The 27,444-nt window shown below is 37.4% G+C and overlaps 2 protein-coding genes across 5 annotated transcripts; one reads left to right on the plus strand and one right to left on the minus strand.

Annotated features, from left to right (window-relative positions):
- Nucleotides 1-1,993: 1,993 nt before the first annotated feature.
- LOC140756522 (uncharacterized) lies at nucleotides 1,994-8,595 on the minus strand. 4 transcript variants are annotated; one of them, XM_073092043.1, is made up of 8 exons: nucleotides 8,238-8,595; nucleotides 7,225-7,349; nucleotides 6,391-6,500; nucleotides 5,880-6,082; nucleotides 5,103-5,308; nucleotides 4,659-4,682; nucleotides 3,516-3,703; nucleotides 1,994-2,796 (listed from the first exon to the last, which is right to left on the minus strand). In XM_073092043.1, exons 1-8 carry the CDS (start codon nucleotides 8,449-8,451, stop codon nucleotides 2,772-2,774), a joined length of 1,095 nt encoding a protein of 364 aa, XP_072948144.1. In that variant the 5' UTR covers nucleotides 8,452-8,595; the 3' UTR covers nucleotides 1,994-2,771. The 4 variants fall into 4 exon arrangements, with proteins under 4 accessions (XP_072948144.1, XP_072948143.1, XP_072948145.1 ...); XM_073092042.1 differs by having other exon boundaries at nucleotides 5,103-5,323; XM_073092044.1 differs by having other exon boundaries at nucleotides 3,507-3,703; nucleotides 5,103-5,323.
- Nucleotides 8,596-11,061: 2,466 nt separating this feature from the next.
- On the plus strand, nucleotides 11,062-23,701 carry LOC140756672 (dynein light chain roadblock-type 2). The gene is made up of 7 exons (XM_073092225.1): nucleotides 11,062-11,145; nucleotides 13,144-13,244; nucleotides 15,751-15,992; nucleotides 17,648-17,710; nucleotides 21,944-22,031; nucleotides 22,790-22,890; nucleotides 23,549-23,701. The coding sequence occupies exons 4-7, from the start codon at nucleotides 17,654-17,656 to the stop codon at nucleotides 23,678-23,680; spliced, it is 378 nt and encodes a 125-aa protein (XP_072948326.1). The 5' UTR covers nucleotides 11,062-11,145; nucleotides 13,144-13,244; nucleotides 15,751-15,992; nucleotides 17,648-17,653; the 3' UTR covers nucleotides 23,681-23,701.
- The last annotated feature ends 3,743 nt before the right edge of the window (nucleotides 23,702-27,444 follow it).

Here is a 27,444-nt window from a genome sequence, read left to right on the forward strand (position 1 = left end):
GTGCAATACTACCCCAAATACTCTTCAAAGTAATTCAATAAAATAATATTTAATTAGTGTGGGTAGTTAGCGATATCTTATACAGACTATAATATTATATTAAGTTGTGCAAAACGGTATGTATATTTTGCTCTCGTTAATAAACTTAATAATTCACATTGTATTAAGTGTAAAAATAAAATATTTATAAGTAATAACAACGTGTTTCCTTTTATTACTTTGTTTTTTACTATTTCAGGGGTGAAGGAAATAAAAGACAATATGTTGAATTTTTTTTTATTGCGATTGTTACCAGCTAAATGAAATAGCAAAAATGATTGATATGAATGAAGTAAAGAGCAAGCGTTTGGTATCTGGCTACTGCAGCCCATGGAGGAATGGTCCATAGTCTATAAATTTTAATATAGGATTGAATAGTTTTAGCAACTCGTAGGTTTCAAGGCTGAAGTCACGTCATGTGGTCTATGCTGCTAACGGTTGTAAAGTTTGACATCAAAGTGTAGCCAAAATATTGTAAACAATTTTGATTCAATTGTGTGTGCGGTGAAAATGTGTAAGGTCAGGCAAGCTGAACCATGTACGTTATGTATCATTTTATTTATAAGCCATGTGTAAAAAAAATTAGGCACAAGACTGTTCTACGACAGGCACTTCTAGAAATCTATTTGCAAGTTGAGATCACACAATACAACTTATCTGATGTTACGATGAAATTGCATGAATCACTATTATTTTGTGTGTGAATATAGCAGGATGGTTTGAATTGGAAAAACGTGTGCATTGATAAAATTCCATTTAATCAATCCCATATATGAAGATTTATCAGGAGTAAAATGAGTTCCTTCAAATAATTATGAGGTGGAGGCATGGATATTCGTATTTGCTTGGCCAGGAATCGAACCTGCTTTGTTCATAAGAAATAATTACAACTATTGATTCAATATACTTACAGTTTTTGGTGTAGATGCAGGTTATGTTTAGTCATACTCATTTTTATGCAGTTTTAAATACCACTTCAGTGAGTTGAATTAACACCGATGCTTATTTTATTTAGTTCAATAAATTTAACATCATTTTAATCTTGTTATTCTTACTATTTCAGTTATACTTACGCAATTTCTGCATACTTCTGTCTTATTTAAGGGCATCTCATTCTTCAATTGCATTTAGACTTTAATATATTAGTTTATTTTAAATGTAATATTTTATTAATAAAAAGTAGCATGTATTGTGCATGGAGTCCAAGGGCGTAATTAATGAGTCTGTCGATATTACCTTTGCAGTTTAAAAAACATTTATTGTAGTATTATGTTTTACCGTTTAGTTTAAATATTTTGTTAAATTATATATAAACAATGGTAAAAGTAGCATTGGCTTCTGTGTTCAACTTACTTTATACTCCTAAATACCTGATATTGAATAGCATCAACCCATAATGGTCCCATTGCTGGGAACAAGTCTTTTTTTCAGAAAAAATATAAAATATTAGTCAGAGATCAGAAGTATTTTTGTATTAAGTATTTGCAACCATATTTTGTCGGGCAGTTGATGTCAGCGTATTTGAAGATCATGCGTTGAGATCTTAAGACTATATGGAAATAGAGTGTTAAATTATTTGGATCAATTTAACATTCATATTATATGGATTGTGTATTATTGTTTTGAAAATAATTTAAATAGCTATTTATTTAATATATATAGCATAATAAATTCTTAGATTGATAAGGGAAATCAGACATATCTTTGTATTGTATAAAATGCATTGCTTTCTTTTATTGGTCTGATTTTTTTAGTTATTTACAAAAAGCTTACATTATTTTACCTTTTTTTTGGAAGTTGTGATGCATTATGTTCAGGATAGTATGTTTTCTCCAAATATTTTGTTTTATAAGTTTTGCATGTATTTTTTTATACTTTATAACTATTTTATAATTATCCTGAATCGTATTAGGGATTTTCATCTTAGTATTTGCATTTAAATTAAAAATGCGTCTCTAATTTAAGAAGATTTATTTAGTCACACAAAAAGTACATTATTTTAAAGATTATTAAACATGTTTCAAGACTTATCGGTTTAGATAAGATGTTTTTATTTCCTTAAAATTTCTGATAAAATGTCTACATAATTTCTATACTAATGTTAATTTTAATGCATATTGCTGGGTTTGTAGAACAATAATAACATTGAGAGAATTATATTTCTTTAAAACTAGCCTTATTTAAAAGTGATTCTGAATAAACACATTTTATATAAAATAAGATTTTGTTCCTGAATATAGAACTATTTTATATTTCATCTCTAATACATATTTTTATCGCCGTGCGTATACAAAATACTAGCACTATTTTCAAAATTCATTTTATTGTTATTTTTTTTTCTTAAACAACGAAATGACGGCGCCTTGGCTCCATTGTCTTTTTTAAACATTTTAACAGCTTTTGTGGAACGAAAAAATGTATTGGTCCATAACATATTAAAATTAGAAAGTTAGGAAAAAAAATTATTACATATCATATAAGTTACAACTTCTTTCCTTTGGGAAGTTGGTTAAAAATGTTAATAGAACAAGTTTTTGTCTCGTAAAATTGTCAATTCTTCTGTAGTTTTGTTGAGATGCATAATTATTTTATTTCTTGATTATTGTTAATTCTTCTGGATTTTATGTTATTTCTTCTGTATTTTTCAATTTGTTTTTTTCTTCTTTTTATATTGATGTTTGAGTTTAACCATATTTTGTGGTATTGCCGGATAGTGTTGAACTACTCACCGATTATTGCGATCGCTTCTTATCTCCCCTGGAATTTAATGTAACACATACATCAGTTCAGGTCTAAAGTGAAAATAAAGTATTTAGCAAAATGAAAAATAAATATGCAAATCAGTAATAAATACTAATTCTATGTCAAATAAAATAAAAAGCAAAACAAAAAGGTGTGCACTTTTGGGTTTTATTGGTCTCATTAGTTGGTTTAGTCTCAGATTTAAATACCTATAAGAGATTTTCATATTTGACCAAAACTTTAAGAATGCTGAGTAAATGTAATATTGGAAATATATGTTAATTTTTTTGACTTAACATCTAGAACTTACGACAAAATTCGTAAAACATTTGATATAGTATATACATATAACATTTTTTTAAATGTTTCATAAATTCAACATAAATTTTGTTGAACATACACTCTTGAAAATTGGTAATTTGTCAATGAGATATGTATGTTTGGTTTCTAAAGAATGAGACTGGTTCATCATTAATAGTATTATCCTATTGAGATTTTTTTTAGTTAGCAATAGCAAACGAGTCCATCTAATGTTAAGTGATGACTGCCGTTCATGGACATCTGTGCCCATCTCATGTAGAATAGCGTTTCTACCTGAAGGTGATCACTTATCAGTAGAAACACGACCGTCTCAAATCTAAATCTATTAGGTAGAACAAGCGCTACCAAACAAGTCGTCATAACCAGAGATCCAGTTGCAACCCGTGCACAAAATGGGTACGAACGTGCGTTACTTGGGCGCGCGCGAGTAGGGCGCGGGGCGGGCGTAGTGGCGCGGGCGGCGCGTGCCCACGTCGCGCGCGGCCGCCTCGTACTCCCGCCCCTCCTCCTTGTAGTAGCCCTCGTCCTCGTAGAACCGCTCCGGCCCGCGCTCGTAGTAGAACTCCGAGTCGGACGTGCGCGGCGGGCCGCGTGGCGCCGGCTGTTGTGGGTACATGAGGAATGATGGTTCATATAGGGTAGGTTAGGTTAGGGTGAATGGTGGGTGGGTTATGTTTAGGTTGGAATTGAATGAATTTACAATGTCTATTATTGAATTTATCAATGAATAATAAATAATTGAATTCATTGTTCATTGAAATAATTGTAAATAGCTAGGAATTGTAATGTTTATATTTATTTCCAGCATTTTTGTTGAATTTTAGTATTAAAAATTACGTGTTAGCGTTAAATGGAGTAAGCACTCTAGAGAGCATGATCTTGATAAATCAATATTGTTAAATGCGTTTTCAATATAATTAAAACTGGAACAATCTGCAAAGCAGTTATTTTTATGAAGATTAAAGCAATATCCTAATCAACCAAGCCAACTAGGCGAAAGTCAAATGTGACGTCACTCGTAACCGCTGGCAAAAAAAATAATAACTTGTCGTGAAATGTTGATCTACAGTTATGAACATAGATAAGTATGCCTATGAATTGTGATTTTTATTAATTTTTATTTTTATAATTTATACTTTAACGACTGTTAACCATTGTAAAACGTAAAACTCGCAATATCATTGTTCCCTCTTCCCAATAAATAGTATTAATTATCCCCATTTTGATGTTGTCTTAGCACACGGCATAGTCAAAACTTGACAAATAACGTATGGAATTACAAAGAACCAATAAATATGGACAACTAATAATAATATTAAACAAAAAATATAATCCAGAAATTATATGTGAATTGTGAGAATGAGAGCTGCGAATTGTACTAGGATGTGAGCGTGGCATGGGGTGGTACTCTATGAGGGATCCTGCATTCCACTGGTTCTAGTTGGCTTGGTCGACGAGTAGCATTCAAACCACTCCCTGAAGCTTTTTAAAGCATAAATATGGAAATCCGAATATAATTATCATTTTTGCCATGCCAAGAAATACAAAATAAATACCTTAGTATACTCCTCATTGTACATCTGTGTGTGAAAATATAACATTAGTTTAAAATCCTTACAAATTGTAAAATTTTCTTATTAAAAACTGCAAGTCACTTTTTATATAATTGATAATAAATAAATTGGTAGATATATTTTTCTTCAGTACGGGAAAATATCCAGAAACTCGAATTAAAAATGTACAAGTACAAAATTAGGTTCTTTTTTTTAAATATTATTGTCATAGAAATATTAAACTAGCAAGTAGGCCACCTAAGGATAAGTTACATTTGTAAGATCACATTCACTAGATATTCATCTAGTTAACTGTAAATGGCATTAGTTTTGACTGATATTATGATTGTGATGCTCTATTTGTAATTTTTGTAAGGTTTTAGTAAACACCAAAACATATGCACACATCGTGAATGACAATAACACAGCACAACAGCGTTAACTCACGGGCTCCGGCTGCGCGTACGTGTCCTCGTAGCTGTAGCTGGTCTCCATGGCGGTGCGCGCGCGGTCCAGGATGCTGAGCACCTTGCTGGGCTTGGGCGGCGCGAGCGCGCGCAGCGGCGGCGGCGCGGGCGGCATGCGCGGCGCCGGCCGCCCGTGCGCGTGCGCCGGGTGAGCGTGCGACGCGTACGCCGGGTGCGACGGGCCCGCTGAGGGTGAGAACACTTTGCGGTTTTATTTCTATTAGTCATTAATAGTGTAAGATTGATATTACTCATAGCGAATTGTGCCCTACAGTAAATCTACACTTCTCTATACATCTTACTGCTTCTAACATTAATTAAATGCCATTCAAAGTCTTGTCACAATTGGTTCATTCATTTTGGCATAAGAAAGACAAGAAATATAAAAAAAAAAAATATAAATACTGCATATCATCCTTTCATATACATTTAGTACAAAGCTGTTATTTTGACATTACAAACAGACACTTCAATTTTATTAATTAATATCATTGTATTAAACTACAGCGACTATACAATTGTAATCTAGTCTATTATGTTATTAAGATTAAAACAGCAAATAAGTGTGAAGTTCACGACATACTAAATCTTATGTAATTTTAATAGACATCTATATCCAACCCTATATAAAACAGCAGTTGTACCTAAAGTCAAACAAAAATGTATTGCCACTTCTTAGGACTAAAATGCCTTTTAAAAGTTAGCAGACAGACTCACCCTCCCTACCAAAGCAGAAAATTAAATAAAAAATACTCACCTCTCTCCATCATTTTGATTGGATTCTGCCAGCCTGAGTCGCTGGGGTCTGGTTGCAGATACTTCTTAACCTCGGCAAGTGCATATGCAATGCGCGCATGGGCCTCTGCGGGCGGGGCGAGCGCAGATATCTCTACATGCAGCTCATCTGTCAGATGGGAGTACTTCGGATCTAAGGAGTTGCGTAGTTCCTCTTCCTTTTGTCTGTTATAATGTTAGGATGTTTTGGTTCATTTCATGAGGTACAGTAACATAAAATGTTTAAATCAAGAGTTGTGAAAAAATCTTGTATGGTCACGAGAAAAACATCACAAAAGCGCTAGGTATGCAGGAAAAATATTTATTGTTATACCATTTATCTTAAAAAATAGATGCTTGTTTGTATAAAAAAAAATGGTTGACTGATTGTATGATGATAAGATACATAATGTCTGAAAAAAACTTAAATAAGTTATAAAAAAAAATTTGCTGTATTAAAATGTTCTATCAATTATACAAAATCTGTATTTTACCTGTCTCTCATGGATCCCCTGCCGAGCACGGCCATCTTGCACATGGTCTCCTCTTGTAGGTGTTTCATTGTGTTGCCCTTAGGACCCATTAGCTTGCCAATGAAATTAATCTGTGGACAGAGTTTAGAAGGTGGTAGAACCCTTTGTGGTTCGACTCCAGCGGCACCACTGCCACATCTATTTCTACCTAATAACAGCAGTGTTAGGCGCTGCTGTGTTCCGGTTTGAAGGGTGTGGTAAGGGAGACAGACTTTTCTGAGGCGTTCCAGCTTAGTCCTCAGGGGTAGCGGCGCATCTGTGGCCGACCTCAGGTAGGAATATCTAATCCTATCTGGGGTTGATTACAGAAGTAAATGGGCGGTAGTAGCCACTTACAATTAGGTGGACTGCATGATCGTGTGCTACTCTTATATTATAATAAAAAAAAAGATAAATGTTAAGACATTATGTGATAAGAAAAGGTAAATCTGCCTGTTTTATTTACAAAGGTAAAGTTTAAGAAAGGAAGTTAGACCCACTGAGGTTAAACTCCGGTACACCTATTTCTACCAATTTACAGCAGTGTTCAGCACTACAGTGTTCTAGTTTGTAGGGCGAGATAAGGTCTCTTTTGCCACACCATTCAATGTTTATATTTACAACAGATATACCAATTTAGCCCTTGGGGGTAGCAATACGCCTATATGCACTCTGAGATAGGATTTTAATTACAGGTTAATTACAGGTGTCCAGAGGCTGCAGTAGCCACATGTATAAATAAAAAAGACTAGTAAAAGAATCAATAAAAAAGTAATAAAATAAATAGTATAGGTTTCTTAACTTAAAAGTGCTTACCTTAGGATGTTCCTTAACTGGTACAAGAACTTTAACTGTGAGTTTGATAGGCTTTTCCCTGTACACATCTAAGTACTTGTTGTCCCTCGGAGGGACCCTGCCGGACGCCTGTAATCTGTTGACCTCTGAAATAAAACAAGAGCCAATTACGTTAACGACAGCCGGAGGACTTAAAAAAAAACAAATTTACTACAAACTATTTAATTAAATTGAAATTACAATTTAAATTATAACTAATCAAACAATACAGCACGATTTTAGTTGCTTATATTGAATGCCAATTCTTTTAATTACATCAATAAGGAAACTTAGTAATAACACATAATTTGGGGCACACATGTACTGACGGTGCAGGTCAGTGCGCGGCGTCAGCAATCTCCAAATAGCCTAGGGCTGTAACAAGCCTCATAACAAGCTGTTTGTATATTACATAAGTGATGTGTTTAGTTTCTCTTTACATTTAGTAAGATGTTGTATTCATGTGAGAACACACTTCCATTCATTCTATCCATACTGAGCAATGAGGTCATAATGAGCAGCTTTAACAGTTTCTAAGCACTAGCCATTAACTGTAGATGCTGCTAATCAGCTAGCAGTTCCTTTTTATTTTGTGGCGATGCATACAATTGGCTAGCTACTCCCGCGGTTAACCTGTGCTTTGGTTTGAAGGTTGTGATAAGGGAGAGATTCTTATGGGAGGTCTTAGATGAGTAAAATACATTACTCGTCTAAGTGGGAGGTATTCAAAATGAATCCTCGATGGTATCAAAGTATTTGTGGTCGATCTTTGTCGACGGGTGGTACTGACAATCTAGTTCTACAAGTGATTGTTCAATGTAAAAAGCTATCTGTCTAAATGGCAGTGGTCAGCATCCAAGGCTGAAGTTCATACTATTCGGCTATATGAACATCGTGAGTAATGCTGACAAACCCGGGTGTAACAACTAGTGTTTACCAAAAAATAGCGGTAAAATGTCACGTCGTACATAACGGGATTCGAAAATCACGCTAACCTTGATCGAGTAGGGTGGAAGACAATGGAAATTTCACATTATTCATCTTAATTTTCTCGCTCAACAGCTCCTTCATGTATTCTCCGGCTTTTTTATTCAATTTCGCACCGTCTTCGCCATCTTGATGGTCGTCGTGCTCCAATTTATTGTCTTGGTTGGAATTGCGCTTGAAATCGCTACTGTTGTAGCCATTTTTGTCATATTTGTCTGCCATCACTTATTTCCTAACAATATCGTGAAATGAAAACCTAGTTTTATTGAAAATTGAATATTATAAATAATCACTACACTGACAGCCACAAATCACGAAAGATAAGAAAAGAAAAGACGCCGCCAATACCGACGCCAAAAAGATATTCGTTTAGTCAGAGTTGCCAGATAGAAATGTCAGCATATTGTCTATGTCAAAGGGAATATTACAGTTATAATGGTTATATTATAAGGAATAAGCATAGCATTTTTTACCGAAAAAAGAGGCTTTACCTGTCTATTTTCATTGTGCTACAAAATAAATCAGACAACATATTAATATTTTGGAGATAATTTATTCTAAATCTGGCAACATTGTCTCTGTTCTTTTGTAGTAAATCGGCTTTGGATTCTTCCTTTTCGGCCTACTATTATTTTTTCTTAACGTATGCTATTTTTTATGTTGATGTTGGAAGTAGCAAACGAACATGCAGTTCATCCGTAAGTAGTCACTGTCACTCATTAATATCTGAAGCTAACTTTATATAGAACATGTATTGAAGGAAGTAGAACCCTTTGTGGTTTGACTCTGGCGGCGCCACCGCCACCCCTACTTCTGCCTCATAATAGCAGTGGTAAACGCTGCTGTGTTCTGGTATAAAGGGTGTGGTAAGGGAGACATACTTATCCGAGGAGTTCCAGCTTATTCCTCAGGAGTAGCGGCGCATCTGTAGCCGACCCCAGATAGGATGTTCTAATCCTATTTGGGGTTGATCACAGATGTCCATGGGCGGCAGTAGCCACTTACTTAGCATCAGGTGGACGGCATGCTCGTCTGCTACTCCTGTATTATAATACAAAAAAATGTTCTACGTGAGACCGATCTCAGAAACTCCGAGATCTCCGACGTAAGTACATTGATTGTTAATTGCGTTATAAATGTTAGTTATCCGACAACCACACCATTCCATCTATGCAAGAATAGTTAGAAATAAGTGCTGCAGTTTTACCTCGTCTGTGTAACCAAAGTTGTTTTATTATCTTTTATATGGCGTACATCGAGGAACCCGCTACAATTTAATTAGTTTAAGTAATCTACAGCTTCATATTTAATTTGTACCATAAAGCAATTATTAAAGTCTCTCATTCCGTTTACAGACTTTTGATTAAAAGTCCGATGCGACCTTGATATGCGGTATAGTCGATCGTGTATTTGGCAGTTTTTAACAACATTCTATCAAAGTTTCGCTCCAATCTGTCGCGAGTTCCACCCTGTGGCAGTTTTATAATTAATTTTCGTTGGAACATTATCAAAATTGATACTCGTGCTGCCCGACAGTTTGTAGAGCTCTTTACTGGATTGTTTTCGCGATAAGTAATATTAAAATATTACTTTTAATTTATAAAGGTTTAGAAATAAATTAAATTGATACCTATATATACTTGTATATTGTTTTAGCTCACTTTGTTTAAATAAATAAGTATGTCTCATTCTTTGGCAAACCCCTACAGTCCAAAAAGCTTGAAGGATTTATCATTTCATATGAATTATGGGAGTGACATAGGTTTAATTTCAAACAGTCGATTTTGTATATTTTTTAAGTGTACATAAATAAAATATAGGTACATATATATTTTAAACGCGTAACATATAAATGTATTGTTGTGGAGAAGCACATAAAAAGATAAACACACAAGCACAAACCCAGACCCAGTAGACATATAAATGTATTCTTCAGAATGAACCTAAAACTCTTTGTTGTAGACGGCGTTTCACCGTGATACATATTCAAGCCAATTTAATTATTTTTAAATACTAATCTATGTTTTTAAACAAGTAAAAAGTCGACACCAACTAGATTTTCATTTACTTTATATTGTCTTTGCGAAGTTTTAAAATATTTTAATGTTTTGTAACTAATGTACATTGTTTCTTAACAATATTTTAAATATTTTGAATATGTAATATTGTATTACGTATTTCTGTTTGAAAATGTCTAAGGGTTGTAAAAAGAACATTTTAGAAAGGCACATACCAGACGTAAGTGAAAGATATTTTCGTTAACCGTGGTTCAATTAATATTGATTTGGACATCTGTAATCAACATCAGATTGTCCACAGGCGCTTGCTACCCCTGAGGGATGTAACGTCTGGTTTGGGTGGCTTATAATCTGTACCCATAAATAAAATCAAAGTGTCTGTTTGTAGTGGTAAAATTAAAGCTTTCACCTTAATGAATATGAAAGTATACATGTATAAATCTATACATATATATCTTATATTAATTCTCGTTTCACAATGTTAGTTACCGTACTCCTCCGAAACGGCTTTTCCGATTTTCACCAAATTTTATATGCATATTCAGTAGGTCTGAGAATCGGCTACTATCTATTTTTCATACCCCTAAGTGATAAGGGTTGTTCACCCTTAACATATTTTTATATGGCAACATAACGTTTACCGGGTCAGCTAGTAATTATATACGGAACTTATTGCAACAAGACAATAATATTTTTTTTGTATTTGTTCCGGGTTTCCGAAACGGCTAGCCTGATATTAATAGGAATTTCTCTGGAATCTCTTCTAACTTCTATAAAATAATATAAGTGAAAAATATAATTGTTCACTATTTTCAGGATTTATGTGAATCTACGGTAAACACCATAAAACGGATCGAATCGAACCCTTATGTGCTAGGGGTCATGTTTTTCCGTAACAGTAAGCACGATTTTAATTATTTTTACCGGACTGTAGAAGGTAATCTCCAAGACTTGTATGTTATTTGATTTGTTGTACCACGTACCTACGTTTTTTTTTATAATATAAGAGTAGCAGACGAGCATGCAATCCACCTGATGGTAAGTGGCTCCTGCCGCCCATGGACATCTATAATCAACCCCAGATAGGATTAGATATTCCTACCTGAGGTCGGCCACAGATGCGCCGCTACCCCTGAGGACTAAGCTGGAACGTCTCGGAAAAGTCTGTCTCCCTTACCACACCCTTCAAACCGGAACACAGCAGTGCCTAACACTGCTGTTATTAGGTAGAAATAGGTGTGGCGGTGGTGCCGCCGGAGTCAAACCACAAAGGGTTCTACCACCTTCAACAATTAGAAACATTTTAGAAAATCAATCATTAAATCTAAAAGAGACGTCATCACGCAAACAAAGTAGCGAGCAAAAGCAAGTGCCATATAAATTGTAGCCCATAACCACATTTTACTGTTAACGACAGGAATATTAAATCTCAGTCGATCCCACAAAGCATCCGCGCCAAAAACAAGCTTTACATTGTATGAGAATATTTTTCCATAACCAATACATTTCAGAACACTCCTTTGAAAAACAGATGTATAAATTAGTCTGAATCCTTACGTTATTCAAATCACCGAATGATTTATTTATACCCGATCGAAATTAGACCTATTCTGCTTAGGATTTTGCTATAACTAAGTCGTTTATAAATTACGTACTGTATATTTTTCTTTATAAATTCGAGTAGCAAGAGAAAATGCAGTCCATCTGATAGTTATTGGTCACTGCTGCCCACGGACATCTAGGACGAACTCTACATAGACCATGGGTTTTATCTGAAACTGAACAATTGTCTATGCTTTGTCACTCCAAAACTAAGATGGCCGCCTCACATGTTAAACAGCTGGCATCTACACATTTCACTGAAACCCAAAAACTTGTTCAAGCTCGCCCTAGTAGCGGTAAATGCTCGAACCACCATTTACCTACTTTCAAATTTAAGTACGAATAACGTTAAAATATTATTATATTTTCCACTTTTTCTACATTATGAAGTATACTTATACTGTATTTTCGTAGTATCAAAAGATACTTTACATTATTATAATTATAAACTTAAATGGTTTTAGTATCTAGTTTTCAAATAATGCAACACGACGTAATTAAATTTTAAGAACGTATGAATGAACTAAACTAACAAAGAAACGAATAAAACATAAGAGAAATTATAAAGCAATTTTGGGGCATATAATTGGTCAATTATTTATTTTCATAGCAACAGCAGACTGATGACATGAAATAATGTTATTTTTAGTAGAATTATTTCCTCAAAGACCAGCTCGCTCCAATAGAGTACTAGGAGGTTATGAGGGTAATGGAAGTATTCAGATCGACATGAATACTAAATTTCTGTTATTGTATCTATATGCGACATTTGTGTAGTAATTCTGGAGACAGTAATAAGTAATAACGACTGTGTATGTGTTTCGAGGACGGGTCACAACTTTTTTGTGTAGCAAAGGTACTATAATAAGTATTAATAAGTAGTATAATAAGTATCTAGGTAATGCTGCCTGTAGATAGATGGATATATGGGTCCCAAGTAGATCTTCCAACCTGATATCAGTTAAGTTTTTGTGGATTGAGGTGAGGTATATTCATATTTTATTTTACTTTTATTTTATTGTATTTTGGACCCATTAGTCATGTACTACGACATCTTAAGCTAACTTAATATACGTTATCTAGACTTTGAGTGCCAACAATTTGTGTATTAAAATACATTAGACAAGTTTTTACGTTATTGAATTGTATCTCAAGGTACATTTTAGTGTGTATTAGTAGTTACATATTACTAGGTATTATAAATTTTTCAAATAAGGATTCATTAACTTTTACTTTTTTTTGTAATGTGTTATTGTAATTAAATTAATATATAATATGTTCACTATGTTTCCAGATTTTTTAGAGATGTGCACAGTACCATTGAACCTGGTTCAATCTTTGAGTACCAAACTCCCGCCTCTCACTTCAGCGATCCGGAGAGCTGTAGGAGAAATGGTTAAGTAATTATATCAACACATAATTGGTAGTTTTTCTGAGCTATGAATTTGAATTGTGTCGAAGAACGTTTAAGATTTTTTATACTGTTACGAGTAGAATGTTTAATTCCTAAACAAAGATTATGCAAGGTGGCTAGATCTTTCATGGGTAACTGTATTCGCTACTACAATAAAATACCTGACCACATTGTGAATCTCACAGAAAAAAAGTTCAAACATGTCGTTAAACAAACGCTATGTAAAAAAGCGTACTATAAACTAAGTGATTATTTGACTGACAAAACGGTGTGGTCTGAAGTAGTTCCAGCTCCACCATTAGGTTAAATTTAACATTGTAAAAAACATTTTTTTAAAAAGATGTGTGTTATGGAGTTTCTTTCGCCGCTTCTTCTCCATAACGAAACACCTTGTGAAGTGGTGGTAGTTGTATTGACATTCAAAAAGTGCTCTGTAAAGAACCTATTTTCAATAATAAAAATTGATTTGATTTGAATGCCGCAAAAAAGTATGTCTCCCTTACCACATCCTTCATACCAGAACACAGCAGCGTTTAACTCTGCTGTTATTTTTTTCTTGTGGAAGACTACTTCTTTTAATTTCTTTTCTTTCTTAATTTTCTCTTATCTTTTATTTTTCATCTATTTTTTATAATTAACAGGTTGTGGAAGATAACGAACAAGATTTTGTTCTTTAAGAACACTTTTATGTCCTTTTGTGTGGTATTTTTTAATTTTTGTCCTTTCTACATGTTCGACGGTCATAAGTGTCCGACTTGACGACTTGACTAAGGAATTGATGTCCTGGTACATTAGCTAGAGTAGTGGCACACTAAGGGAAGTGCTGACAGTAAAGGCGACCTGCATTCTCTGCGCGCTATCGAATGCACCTGTCGTTAAAAAGAGGATAAACTTAAAAGTTTCTTAATTCGTGGAAATAAAACTTAATGATATTGGAAAGTTTTTAATTTTTATTATCATAATAAAATTTGTTAACCACTTTATTTTATATAAATATAAATTTCATTTCGTTTACAGTACGATTCACATAGAAATAGCATAAAATATTTTGTATATAATGTCCACTAAATCTACTTTTCATTGAATATCTCTATATTTCTTTATTTTAACTTTATTTCCTTTTATATTTAAAATTCTATAATTCGCGGGTGGTAATGTCGGTCTGGATTATTTATTCCTACTTACAATGTTCTAAAAATATTTTTTTAGATGTGTCCTTTCGTGGTACATGTTCGATGGACATTAGTGTCTGTACTTGATGTCCGGGTACATTAGCTAGAGTAGTGGTACACTACGACCAGCGTGAAGTGCTGGCAGTAAAGGCGACCTGCATTCTCTGCACGCTATCTAATACACTTGTCGTGAAAAAGAAAATAAAACTTAAGAGTTTCTTAATTCGCGGAACTAAAGCTTAGGAATATTCGAAATATTTTTCTTTTTGGTTTTAATAATAAAATATGATAAGCACTATATTTTGTATAAAGAGAAACACACTAGACGTTTCGATTTAGTCATAAAGGATATCTGTGGTCAATAACACTAGAAAGACTCGAATCCTATTTGATCCATGATCTCTTACTATGTTATCTATCTCGATCCAATAAAAAAGTAATAGACTCCTAATACAAGACAAATATCCGATATCGTATCACTAAAATAAATCCCATTTACTCATATAACAATATTCGTAGGCTTACAAATGTAGGGCCTGAGCCGTGGAGCCTTAACCAATCGGCTTACAACCTGATCCAATCAGGCAATCAGCATGTATCCGTTCCAATATCGTCGAGATTTTACTGATTTATATGTAAAAATACATATATTTTGTATGATATGAAAGTAGTAAATCAATATGTTGTAAACTTCATTGTGAGTAGTCAGTGCCGTCCATGGATTTCTGTAATCAACTTCAGATTGGATTGCAGGCTTACTTCTGCTAGATGCGTTGCGACCGCTGAACTCTGAAGACTATATAGATGGGTCTTATGTGTCGGTTCGGTAATGGCCCATAATCACACCTTTATAAAAGAGGCTGCGAAAGTTTCAAAGTTTTATAATTTTAAGTTATATATTTACTTAGTTAATTACAGTTTTTTATATTTTTTTTCTATTATAAGTTGTATTTGTTTAGATAATTTTAGTTTTTTTTCATATGATATTATATTATGTTTTAGAAATATTAATCTGTGTAGGTGCATCGCTCTTAATATAAAATGCCATTGTGTAGGTGTATAATTTAGGGGTTTGCTTCACATTGGTAACGCCTCGTTTAAGACTAAACCTTATTCCAGCTAGTCCAGCTAGCTTCGATAGTAGCGCGAGGAGAAAATTTGTCGGCAACAAGAAAGTTCTCCTGTATGAAGAACTTTTCTTTTCTTGTCTAGGCTGGGGTCTGGACCCCTAAAACTCCCTTTATAAACACCCATTAATTCTTTAGCTATAAATTTCATCACTGGCGAAAATTACTGACAAATGCATGACCAACAGGATGTCCACGACGAATTAATCGGATATCGAATAGAGTCGAAGCGGAAACAAATCGCAGTGGTTCCCAGCAAGGATTTCACCACGTGTGTTGTTTTCAAACCGGCGAAAAAGGAGAAAAGCGATTCTAACGCGAGAAAAGCACGTAATTGAACTCGAAACCGGGATAAAGTTGATTGGAGCCGAGGTTCCCGAAGATCAGGCGAAGCTTACTATTTGTGATTGGGAAAATTGTTAAAGTAAATGTAAGTATCAATGTGTTAGCTATGTTGCTGGGTTAGCTATGTTGATATTTATTTATTTATTTACATGCCAACAGCAACACACAATACATTATATAGTACTTAGAAGTTCACTATAGTAGTGTTAATAATAAGGGTCGTATGAGTGCCAATTATAGACATGAACAACGTTTACATATTAGTTTATATTTTTAATTTGTATTTTTTTTATAATATAAGAGTAGTAGACGAGCATGCCGTCAACCTAATGGTAAGTGGCTACTGCCGTCCATGGACATATGTAATCAACCCCAGATAGGATTAGATATTGCTACCTGAGGTCGGCCACAGATGCGCTGCTACCCCTGAGGACTAAGCTGGAACGCCTCGGAAAAGTCTGTCTCCCTTACCACACCCTTCAACATGGAACAAATCGAACCATACGCAACCATTATGATGCTGACTGAGCATGGTAATACTGAAAGAACCGAAACTGTTGCCCACTGGTTACGATCTGTGCCATTTAACTATGATATAAGTGCTACTGATATAAGCAGTAACTTGATTGATATGAATGGCAACTGATATTTTTTTCTCGCTTTCAACTTAGAAAGGAATAATGAAAAGGTTTTTTTTTTAATTTAGGAAACGTAACTTACTTAGTAGTAAATAAATACTTATCGATGTTCATTCGAAGTGGTTACTGCTAATCTGTAATAACTCATCATAGGTGAAAATAACTTAAGCAAACTTCTAGAGGAAATTCATCAAATCATTTCTAGGTACGGGTCTCCTTTCAGAATGAGAAGGGTTTAGGCCAGCGTTTCCCAGCCTTTTTCAGTCCTCGGATCCTTAGGAAATCAAGCACAGTTTTCACTGACCCCCTTAATAAAATGAACAGCAAAAAACGCAATCCCAAATTTCATCTTTTTACACGAGGGCCAAAACAAAATTTAAAAAAACAAATTTATGTATATTTTCTTTTTTTTATATAGATTAATAATTGTGTTATACATCATTGGATTTTATGCCGTGTGCTTATACCGTGTGCTTAGATCACGTTTTTCTAATAAAACTGGTTTGCTGATTTTTAGTTTTGCGGCCCTTTTGCATTTAATGAGCGATTTATGTATAGTCCGGAGATGACACCGCGGACCCCCATACATATACTCGCGGACCCCCAGGGGTCCGCGGACCACAGGTTGGGAAACGCGGGTTTAGGCCATACCCCACTGGTCAAGTGCGAATTGATAGACTTCGCACATCTTTGAGTACATTTTTAAGAACTTTCAACCGTGTACGTTTTCTCACGATGTTTTCCTTCAGCGTTATAACAAGTGATTATCTTATATATAAAACTTTCGTGTCACAATGTTACTTACCGTGTTCCTCCCAAACGGCTTTACCGCTTTTCACCAAATTTTATATGCATATTCAGTAGATCTGAGAATCGGCTACTATCTATTTTTCGTACCCCTAAATGATAAGGGTTGTTCACTCTTAACATTTTTTTATTTACATGGCAACACAACGTTTGCCGGGCCCAGCTAGTTATTTTATAATATACACAACTTTTGGATAAAAGTAAAAGTTGGTGGGTACGTAGGTATGTAGGTTGGTTGGAAGGTAGGAAGGTAGGTAGGTAATCGGATTAATCAGATTAATGATAATTTTTGCAGGTAATCATGAAAATAATGTCAAACTTACTAAAGGATTCTCGTGATGAATGGCTGGTGAAAACGGTTCGTTTTTTGAACTTATTAGACTAAGTTTAGTCACTTAGAAGCGTAAGGCTGTCTCGTAATCCATCACTGTCAACACCTTTAATACCCTAAGTTCTTAGGCTTAGACTAAAATAAAGGCCTCGTAAACATTCTAATAAAGTATAATGCTTGTGCAACGTCTCGTCTGAATTTTAGGTCTATTCTGAATCAGATATAGGTACTTGTAACAGGCGTTCGTACTTAGTAGTACGTGGTAGCGAATATATATTTTTCTATTTTTTAAGACTTATGATAGAAGTACCAAACAATCTTCTGATGGTAGATGGCTATTACCGCCCATCCATCCATCAGCCTTTTGAGGTCCACTGCTGGACATAGGCCTCCCCTAATTGGCGCCACTCCAACCGGTCCCGTGCCCTTTGAATCCAGCGGTTTCCCGCCGTCTTCTTCAGGTCGTCGGTCCACCTGGTCGGGGGGCGGCCTGAACTCCTTTTGCCTACGCGTGGTCGCCACTCGAGGACCTTTCTTCCCCATCAGTTATCGGTCCTCCGAGCGATGTGGCCGGCCCATTGCCACTTCAGCCTGCTAATTTTGAGAGCTATGTCGGTAAGCTTAGTTCGTCTACGGATTTCATCATTACGAATCATGTCTCGTAGCGAAATACCAAGCATAGCCCTCTCCATAGCACGCTGAGCGACTCTGAGCTTTCGAACGAGGCCCACGGTAAAGGACCACGTTTCGGCGCCGTAGGTCATCACTGGCAAAACACATTGCTCGAATAGTTTCGACTTCAGGCACTGAGGAATTTTGGACGAGAAGATGCTCCGTAATTTCCCGAACGCAGCCCAGCCGAGTTGGATTCTTCGAGTGACCTCCCTCTCAAAGTTGGACTTACCCATCCGGATCGTTTGTCCCAGGTAATTGTACTCGTCGACAACTTCGAGAGGAGTGCCATCAACAACTACCGGTACGGGTGTGACATGGACATTGGACATGATTTTCGTCTTGTCCATGTTCATCTTAAGACCCACCCGTTGTGAGGCACTGTTGAGGTCTCCTAGCATTTTACTGAGGTCCCTCAGCGAGTCTGCCAAGATGACTATATCATCGGCAAATCGAAGGTGTGTGAGGTGTTCACCATTGATGTTAACGCCAAGACCTTTCCACTCCATCAGCTTGAACACATCTTCCAACGCAGCGGTGAACAGCTTCGGCGATACGACGTCGCCTTGTCTGACTCCCCGCTGCAATTGGATAGGGTTCGTCCTCTGGTAGTGTACTCGGACTGACATGGTGGCGGCTTTGTATACACACTTCAACACCTCGATGTACCTATAGTCGATCTGGCATCGCTGAGGGGACTCCAGCACCGCCCAGGTCTCGATAGAATCGAAGGCTTTCTCATAGTCCACATAGGCAACACATAGCGGCAGATTATACTCCTCGGTCTTCTGTATAATCTGCCGGAGCGTGTGTATGTGGTCCATGGTGCTGTAGCCTTTTCGGAATCCGGCTTGTTCGGGAGGCTGAAAGTCGTCAAGCCTGCGTGCAATACGGTTAGTGAGGACCCTCGAAAAGAGCTTATAAACATGGCTCAGAAGCGCAATGGGCCTGTAGTTCTTCAATAGGGTTTTATCGCCCTTTTTGAAGAACAGTACCACTACGCTTCTGCTCCACGCTTCCGGGGTAGTTCCGCTATTGATCACGGAATCAAACAACTTTTGGAGCGCCACTAGTACGGGTTTCCCGCCAGCTTTTAGCAGCTCTGTTGTGATTCCGTCATCTCCCGGTGCCTTGTTGTTTTTAAGCTGTTTGAGAGCCCCTCTAATCTCGTACAGGCTGACTTCCGGGAGGTCCTCGGTGTAGTGTCGGGTCAGCTTGGCACGTTTGTCGTTCACCATCTTACGGGCTGGAACTCGTGCGGAAGTATACAGCTGTCCGTAGTAATTCTCGATTTCTCTCAGAACTTCGGGCTTAGACGAAACTATGGTGCCTCTTACCATCCGGTCGGTCTTCAACCTCGTCAACAGACTCTGCCCAATGCACAGATCTCCTGCGAACACTTTCGAGCCGCGGTTTCGCTCAATAGCGTCTTTTACGCGATTAGCGTTATAAGAACGCCAATCGCGTCGCCTACTTTGGGAGATCTGTTTATTAAGCAGCCTGTATTTCGACATTGAGGTTGGAGACTGCACACATAGTTCTCGTCTCTCCCGCATAAGACCGAGAGTATGCTCTGAGAGAACTCGAGACTTACCACCGGAGGGGGCCTTGAAGTACTTAGACCCTACCTCGTGGACAGTTGCTACAACCTGGGTGTTAATATCGTCCACGGAAACGCAAGAATTGAGGCACGCGAAACGGTTTCGTAACTCAATCTGAAAGTCTTCGGAGCCCTGGATCTGGACAGGTGTTGGGCGGAGCGTAGACTTCATCAGGCGTGACCGTTCGAGCTTAACGTTGATATTTAATGTGCCTCTTACCATCCGGTGATCACTTCCGGTTTTCACCCTGTTGATCACAGAGACATCATTAAATATGTGCCGTTTGTCTGCCAAAATGAAGTCTATCTCGTTCTTAACGGTACCATCGGGACTTATCCAAGTCCACTTTCGCTGTGCCTTCTTCTTGTAGAAGGAGTTCATCATAAAGAAGTCTTCCCTCTCCAAGAAGTTGGCAAGCAAGTGGCCTCGATGGTTTCGTTGTCCAACTCCAAAGGGCCCCACCTTCAGTTCGTCACCATTCCGCACGCCCAGTCTTGCGTTAAAATCCCCCATAACAACGGTAAAATGGGTTTTTGAGGTATGTATGGCTCTACTTATGTCCTCATACATAACCTCAACCTCATCGTCTGGGTGTGTCGACGTCGGCGCATATACCTGTATGACCTTCAGCGAATACCGTTTAGATATTCTGAGTATAAGGTACGCTACCCTTGCCGACACACTGTCGACCGTTACCAAGTTGTTTACGAGGGATTTGTGGACGAGGAACCCGACACCTCCTTGAGACAGGTGTTCGCCCTCCCGGTAATAGAACAAGTTACCGGATTTAAGGATTACCGTGTCCTCCCCCTGTCTTCGGACTTCTGATAATCCTAAAACACTCCAGTTTAACTTGTCTATCTCTTCTTCCAGCTCCTGTATCTTCTCGTCGGTCCTCAGTGTCCTGGTATTGTATGTTGCCAGGTGCAGAAGTCGTCGTGTGTGGTAGCCGACTCTCTTCCGGGGATTCTTAGCACCCCCTGCCCCGCCGTTACCTTGGCCGCTACCATAGCCCGGAATAGCGGGGCCGCCGGGGACTGGGGGCCGTGGCTTTTCTGCACCTTTCATGGGGGGTTATTGCCATAGTCACCGCGCCTGGCATGCGTGTTGGTGACCGCAGTGGGTGTTATTTATTTTACACAGGAAGATGCTGCTGCCCATCTCCTGGTATTGTCCCTTAGTCGACTCTTACGACATCCACGGGAAGAGAGGGAGTGGTGCTATTCGAGGCCGGCAACACACGGCAAATACCGGCATTACCGCCCATAGACACCTGTAATCAACCCCAGTTACCTAAGATTAAATTCCTACATGAAGTCGGCTACAGATCTGTTGCTACCCCTGAAGACTAAGTTGGGAAACCTCGGATAAGTAGCGCTTAACACTGTTACAGCCTGCTAATAACTTAGCAGGTGTGTCGGTGGTTGTCCCTGTAGTTCCGGGACTAGAATAGGGCTACGGTATCCCCTGCCTGTCATAAGAGGCGACTAAAAGGGGGCTTCCGGGGTTGCCGGCGGCAAGAGTGGGAGCTCGAACCGTCCGGAGAGCAACCCCGGGAAGGACGGCGGCATGTGTGGTCGCATGCCGTCGTAAACACCAGGTGTGCGGGAGGAGCGTAAAGTGCTCCCCCCAGGGCAGAGCCCGACCGGGGCATCGCGCTCGGAGGACTCCGTTTGTTTTCCATCGGAGATCCCGGAGTTCTCCAACAAGCGTTGAGGACGGCCACCGGGGGAGTTTTAGTGCGGTAAAAATCCCACATAACCCGGCGTCGCTCCCACGTTTTTGGGTACCTTTTGAAGGTTTCTCCCTCGTAAACAAAAAAAAAAGAAAAGGTGTGTCGGTGGTGCCTCCGGAGTCAAACCGCAAAGGGATCTATCTCCATTAATCTTTATTAGTAGGGCTAATATTTTAGTTAGACTCCATTATATCGTATGTATTCATACTGTAAGTAATTATATTTGTTTTGTATTCGGTTTACTGCTTTCAGACAGCTTCTATAAACAACGTAAACCCGATAATCGATCGTATAATGGACGATGAATCAGTGGAAAGCGTTATTATGACAAATAAAGAAGGTAAAACGAACCAGGATGTGTCATTCATCAACATACGCAATAATTTAAATCATAAATTAGTATGGATATAAGTTAGGAATTGATGTAGTAACTTTGAAAGATTGACGCAAAGGATTGATTTTCCAAGCACCGTAATATCTCTAAGATGAAATTTCTATGTGTTTCTAGATTGTCTTGAACAATGATGATGATGATGATTCTTTAAATGGTTAATGAATGTGAGAGACAGTTCTGAAGGTCGTGGAACCTTTTGTAGTTCGACTTCGGAACCGAACAATAGAAGTTAAGCGCTGCTGTGTTCTCGTTTGGGTGTGGTACGGGAGACATACTCATCCAAGGCGTTCCGACTTAGTCCGTAAAGGTAGCAACGCATCAATGATCGCCCTTAGGTAGAACTATCTATCTGTTTTTTTTTATAATATAAGAGTAGCAGACGAGCATGCAGTCCACCAGATGGTAAGTGGCTACTGCCGCCCATGAATATCTGTAATCAACCCCAGATAAGATTATTCCTACTTGAGTTCGGCCACAGATGCGCCGCTTCCCCTGAGGACTAAGCTGGAACGCCTCGAAAAAGTATGTCTCCCTTACCACACCCTTCAAAACGGAACACAGCAGCGCCTAACACTGCTGTTATTAGGCAGAAATAGGTGTGGCGGTGGTGCCGCCGGAGTCGAGTCACAACGGGTTCTACCACCATCGAGTCTTTTACCATTCAACCTGTATAAAAGGACATCTCAGCCATTGTGTCGTTGCAGGTGCACCAATCCTCACAAACATTAATCTGACGTCAGCCACAAACTTCGGCATCGCGCTCAGCCGCCTGGGAGTTATGACACAGATATGCATCACAGAAGTTGTTAGTATACTCGAACATGTAGTTTTGCTCCATCGTTAACTGGATAAGTAGACTGTACACATCACTTCACACATCTCAGAGAACTTACAAAGATGTAGATTTCCTATCAGTATCAAAATGCATGGAGTACGCCGCAAAATTCGAGATTTTATTTCTTTACAATTAAATCTTGTCTTAATTAACTTTAAAACGCGCAATGTTCTGAAAAATTAGGAATGTCTGGGATTTGTACTTTTGGTTGACAAAATCCTTTGTGAACGTCAAAGAGTAAGATGTACGTACGTTGGTAAACTGCTTTTTGGTAGACATCGACATCTTTGCTAATGTTTTGATAAAGTATTGGGTATGAGTAATGAGTATGTAAGGTTGTGGTAAAGTCTTAGGTATATAAGTTTAGGCATACCTACTTCGATTTTCCTTTCGCGATTTACCTAAGCTTCTACTTAATATTTTCTAATACCCAGTAATCAAAATAAACATTAGATATACCTGTATTTATCCACTATTTAAATTCAGGCCTTTTATAAAACACGAGATCATACTATATACTCTCTTTGAATAACTCAGAGTGTCATGAAAATAGTCTTCGATATTTTTTGTGGATCTGGGTGCTTATATTTATCTTTTTATATAGGTAGAAAATGTGTACTATTTACAGGATCCATTAGACGAAGTTTTAATATTAAGAGTAAATACGAAGAAAATGGAAATAATGGTCGCACCGCATCGGGAGTTCAATATTATAGTGGTTCAACATGGTAGACATAAATTGAAACAGAAAACAGAATAGGTAATAAATTAATGACGAAATTATTGTGGTTTTACTGTAGTTACCTGCAGAATAACCTAGTCTGAGAGCTAAGCTGGTATGCCTCGGAAAAGTATGTCTCCAGCAGACGAGCATGCAGTCCACTTGATGGTAAGTGGCTACTGCCGCCCATGGACATCTGTAATCAACCCCAGATAGGATTAGATATTCCTACCTGAAGTTGGCCACAGATGCGCCACTACCCCTGAGGACTAAGCTGGAATGCCTCGGAAAAGTATGCCTCCCTTACCACACCCTTCAAACCAGAAAACAGAAGCGTTTAAGACTGCTGTTATGAGACAGAAAAATAGCAGTGGTGCCGCCGGAGTCGAAGCACAAAGGGTTCTACCACCTTCAAATGGATGCCAAATGAACCAATAAGATTGCTTTATTTTCATTTCTTAGCTTAGCTCTGGCAGCTTAACTGTTCCGAGCTAAGACTTGGAGTAATGTATACGAACTAAATACGGCGACCGGTATACCTATAAAATTTACACCTTACTCGTTTAGGTTCGACCAACTGTAGATTTTTTTCGTACGTAAACAGAGAAAATCTCATTTTTGTCTTTTAAACCGTACACCCCCGGAAAGACGGTATACTGGCGGATAAATCTCTGATGTATTTATAAGTTAAAAAGGTCGCCAGGATCAATAACTGAAATACGTATTTGTCTTCAAATTTCTAATTCTTTTTAAAATCATTACCATTTTTATGTCAAAATCTTGTACATATTTGTACGATATTGATAGTGTCCTTGTACCTCGTAAGAAAGACCACAAATCTCGTATTTGTACGAGAATTCTCGTACAGTTGGTAAGGGCCGGCCCTTAGGACTGTGTTGGTACTGCCGTTATAAGGCGTATATTACGAGTATATAGATGTGGTGATGATACCTGCACATTCAAACCAAAGGTTTCTACGACCTTTCACGAATCATTTTTACTAAAATTATATATTTATAAGTGAAAAAAAAAAACTACTTTTTAGAATGAAATATTTTCAAACAAGTTTATTTACTTAGTTTAAGTAAGATATTAAGTAAGATGCGGTTTCGTGTGTTTTCAATTACCCGGCGCAGCCTTCGAGGGGCTAGTGCAAGTGTCGGGCCATCCGTCTCTGTCCGCAGTTTTTGCCACAAACAAATCTATTTTCTAGTTGCAAAGGGTAGTTTTATAAGGAGTAAATGTGCGGTTTATAATTAACATTTTAGTTGAAAAGTTTAAGTAAAAGTTTGTGAGGAAATGAATCTAAGTTGATGATGAATCTAGAGAAATAAATGATAACAAAGCAGTGATGCCTAGTTCGAACAAGGCCACTTAATAGAAGGGTTCAAGGTATCAATCCTAGGCACCTCTGATTTTGCAAAGGTATATGCGTTTTGTATATTAATAGCCAATTGTTTTAACGGTGAAGGTGAACATTGTAAGAGAATCTGCATACTTATGAGATCCTTAAAACAGTTCTTAAATGTGGGTTGGTTGTGGGTGGGTACGGTGGACTATTGCCTAATCCTTGTAATTCAGAGAGGAGATCAGTGCCCAGCAATGGGACAGTAATGGGTTGATTACTGTGTACAGTCAAACTAATGTACCTACTAAAACAAATTGTAATTCGTTCTAGTAGGTATATTAGTTTTTAAAAAGAAATATTAAAAAAATATTTACTATTTATATTACTCAGTTTAAGAAATCTTAAGAAAATAAATGTTTTTAAAGGTATGTGAAGTCTACCAATCCGCACTTGGCCAGCGCGGTGGACTATGGCCTAATCCTTCTCATTATGAGAGGAGACCCGCGCCCAGCAGTGGGACAGTAATGGGTTGATTATGATAATGATGATTCAGTTTAAGCTTTATTAAAATGCGGTTTCGTGTGTTTTCAATTACCCGGTGCAGCCTTAGAGCGGCTAGTGCAAGTGTCGGGCCATCCGTCTCTGTCCGCAGTTTTTGCCACAAACAAATCTATTTTCTTGCTGCAAAGGGTGGTTTTATAAGGATTAAATGTGCGGTTTATAATTAACATTTTAGAATTGAGTAAGCTTCTGAATGTAAGTAAGCCAATTAATGTGGGTGAAATCGGTTCAAATTACAGCTCTGCTTTTGAAATTATTTAGGTACGTGCATTTTGACAATAATGGTTAATGAAAACATGGTGAAAAAATCTACACGTATAAAAGATTTTTTTGTTTTTATAGTATTAAATAATAATAAATGGTTGTGCTTAAAACACTTCATAAGTTAGAAGGTATAAAGGTATTTTACGAGATTTATATTTTAAACGAGCTTGCAGTTAATCTGATGGTAAGTGATAACTGCCGCCCATGAACATCCGTAATCAACCCCACATAAGACTAGACTACTACGCATTTGTGGCCGACTTCAGGGCGTTGTTACCACTGAGGACTAAGTTCTCTCTCTCCTCTGAGACCTTTGCAGTGGCATTCTTACCACACCTTTCTAACTGAAACTCAGAAGTGCTTGTCACTGATGTTGTTAGATAGAAAAAGGTGTAGTGGTGGTGCCTTTGGATTCGAACTACAAAGGGTTTTACGACCTTTAAATAGCATATAATGATGACGTGTGCTCAGTATGGTCCTTTGTATGAGTAAAACCACTACTCCATCAATATTTAAATCAATATGCAGAATAAACTCGTGAATACGGGGCAGCTAGTATGTGTGACATAGAAGAAGTATTAAAGTAGACTGCTAATATTTTGCATATAAAAACTACTTCCGAATGTAAGTGTTCGTAAAAATCAAATATGTAGTAGTTGACGAAGTGACTTGAAATTATGCATTGCTATTTATGACCACGTCGCATTTCCATATGCTTGACTTTGTATTGTATATATTATCTTGTATATATTATATAAGTATTTATTATCTCGAAGGTTCTACAGGAAGGGTCCGATTTTTATTCTTAATTAATAAAATTAATGTCAGATTAAGTCGCAGTGAAGCCTGCCATGTTCAGCTAGTAGAACATATTTTTGACTATTTTCCATTAGGTGGATTGGTCATTCGTTCTCGTGCTTTTCCTTCACATTGTCAATTATTTTTCAAGTTGCTATAAATAAATTAAAATTTTGATCTGAAATTATATAACATGGAAAGAAAGTCTCAGCCATGGTTTTTATACGAATTACTTGACTGATGTCACAAAGAAAATATACACTAGGAGTCTATTCGAATCATGATCTATGAAAATATACTTAGCTAATGTATATGTGAATATTTTAGGTCGTTTAAATTTTCAGGGACTTTTTCCAGTTGGGTCACGATCGCAGCCTACGATATCTTCCCCGTTTTATTATTGTATGCATCATATACTCGAAAAGCATTGAGCTTAGTGGTATGAAACCTACCCACGGGGTCCAATACATATAGCTTTGGAAAATCTGGCGTACAACTTGATATTTCTGGTTTTTCGATGTATTATGTGTATTTGAAAGCTTGTGTGTGTTAAGATACTTGAGTTTTTTTTATTAAATAAAGTTCTCAAAGGTAGTCTACCAACTCATACTTGACTTGCTCGGTTAACTCCTTAATTGCACACACTCTGAGAGGAGGATCTTGCCCAGCAGTGGGATGGGTTGACGATGTGTGTTTTAGAAAAAAATAACTACATGTCAGCTACCTTTATAACCGAGCTCAGATAGAATTAGCTCTATCTAGGATTGATTGCAGATATCAATAGGCGGCAGTAGCTATTTCCTTAGCGGTGGACTGTGTGCTCATAAAATAT

The sequence above is a fragment of the Epargyreus clarus genome, unplaced genomic scaffold, assembly GCF_041222505.1.
Source record: "Epargyreus clarus isolate Ecla_fem2 unplaced genomic scaffold, WU_Ecla_fem_2.2 ptg000035l, whole genome shotgun sequence".
NCBI classification, from domain to species: Eukaryota; Metazoa; Arthropoda; class Insecta; order Lepidoptera; family Hesperiidae; genus Epargyreus; species Epargyreus clarus.

Coding starts and splice junctions, on each gene's coding strand:
- LOC140756522 (XM_073092042.1), bottom strand. CDS start 8,451: ATGGCAGACAAATATGACAAAAATGGCTACAACAGTAGCGATTTCAAG. Junction 7,350..8,237: donor TTCCACCCTACTCGATCAAG/GTTAGCGTGATT, acceptor GTTTTATTTCAG/AGGTCAACAGATTACAGGCG. Junction 5,324..5,879: donor AATCAAAATGATGGAGAGAG/GTGAGTATTTTT, acceptor AAAACCGCAAAG/TGTTCTCACCCTCAGCGGGC.
- LOC140756672 (XM_073092225.1), top strand. CDS start 17,654: ATGAAAATAATGTCAAACTTACTAAAGGATTCTCGTGATGAATGGCTG. Junction 22,032..22,789: donor TATTATGACAAATAAAGAAG/GTAAAACGAACC, acceptor GTGTCGTTGCAG/GTGCACCAATCCTCACAAAC. Junction 22,891..23,548: donor AGATATGCATCACAGAAGTT/GTTAGTATACTC, acceptor TACTATTTACAG/GATCCATTAGACGAAGTTTT.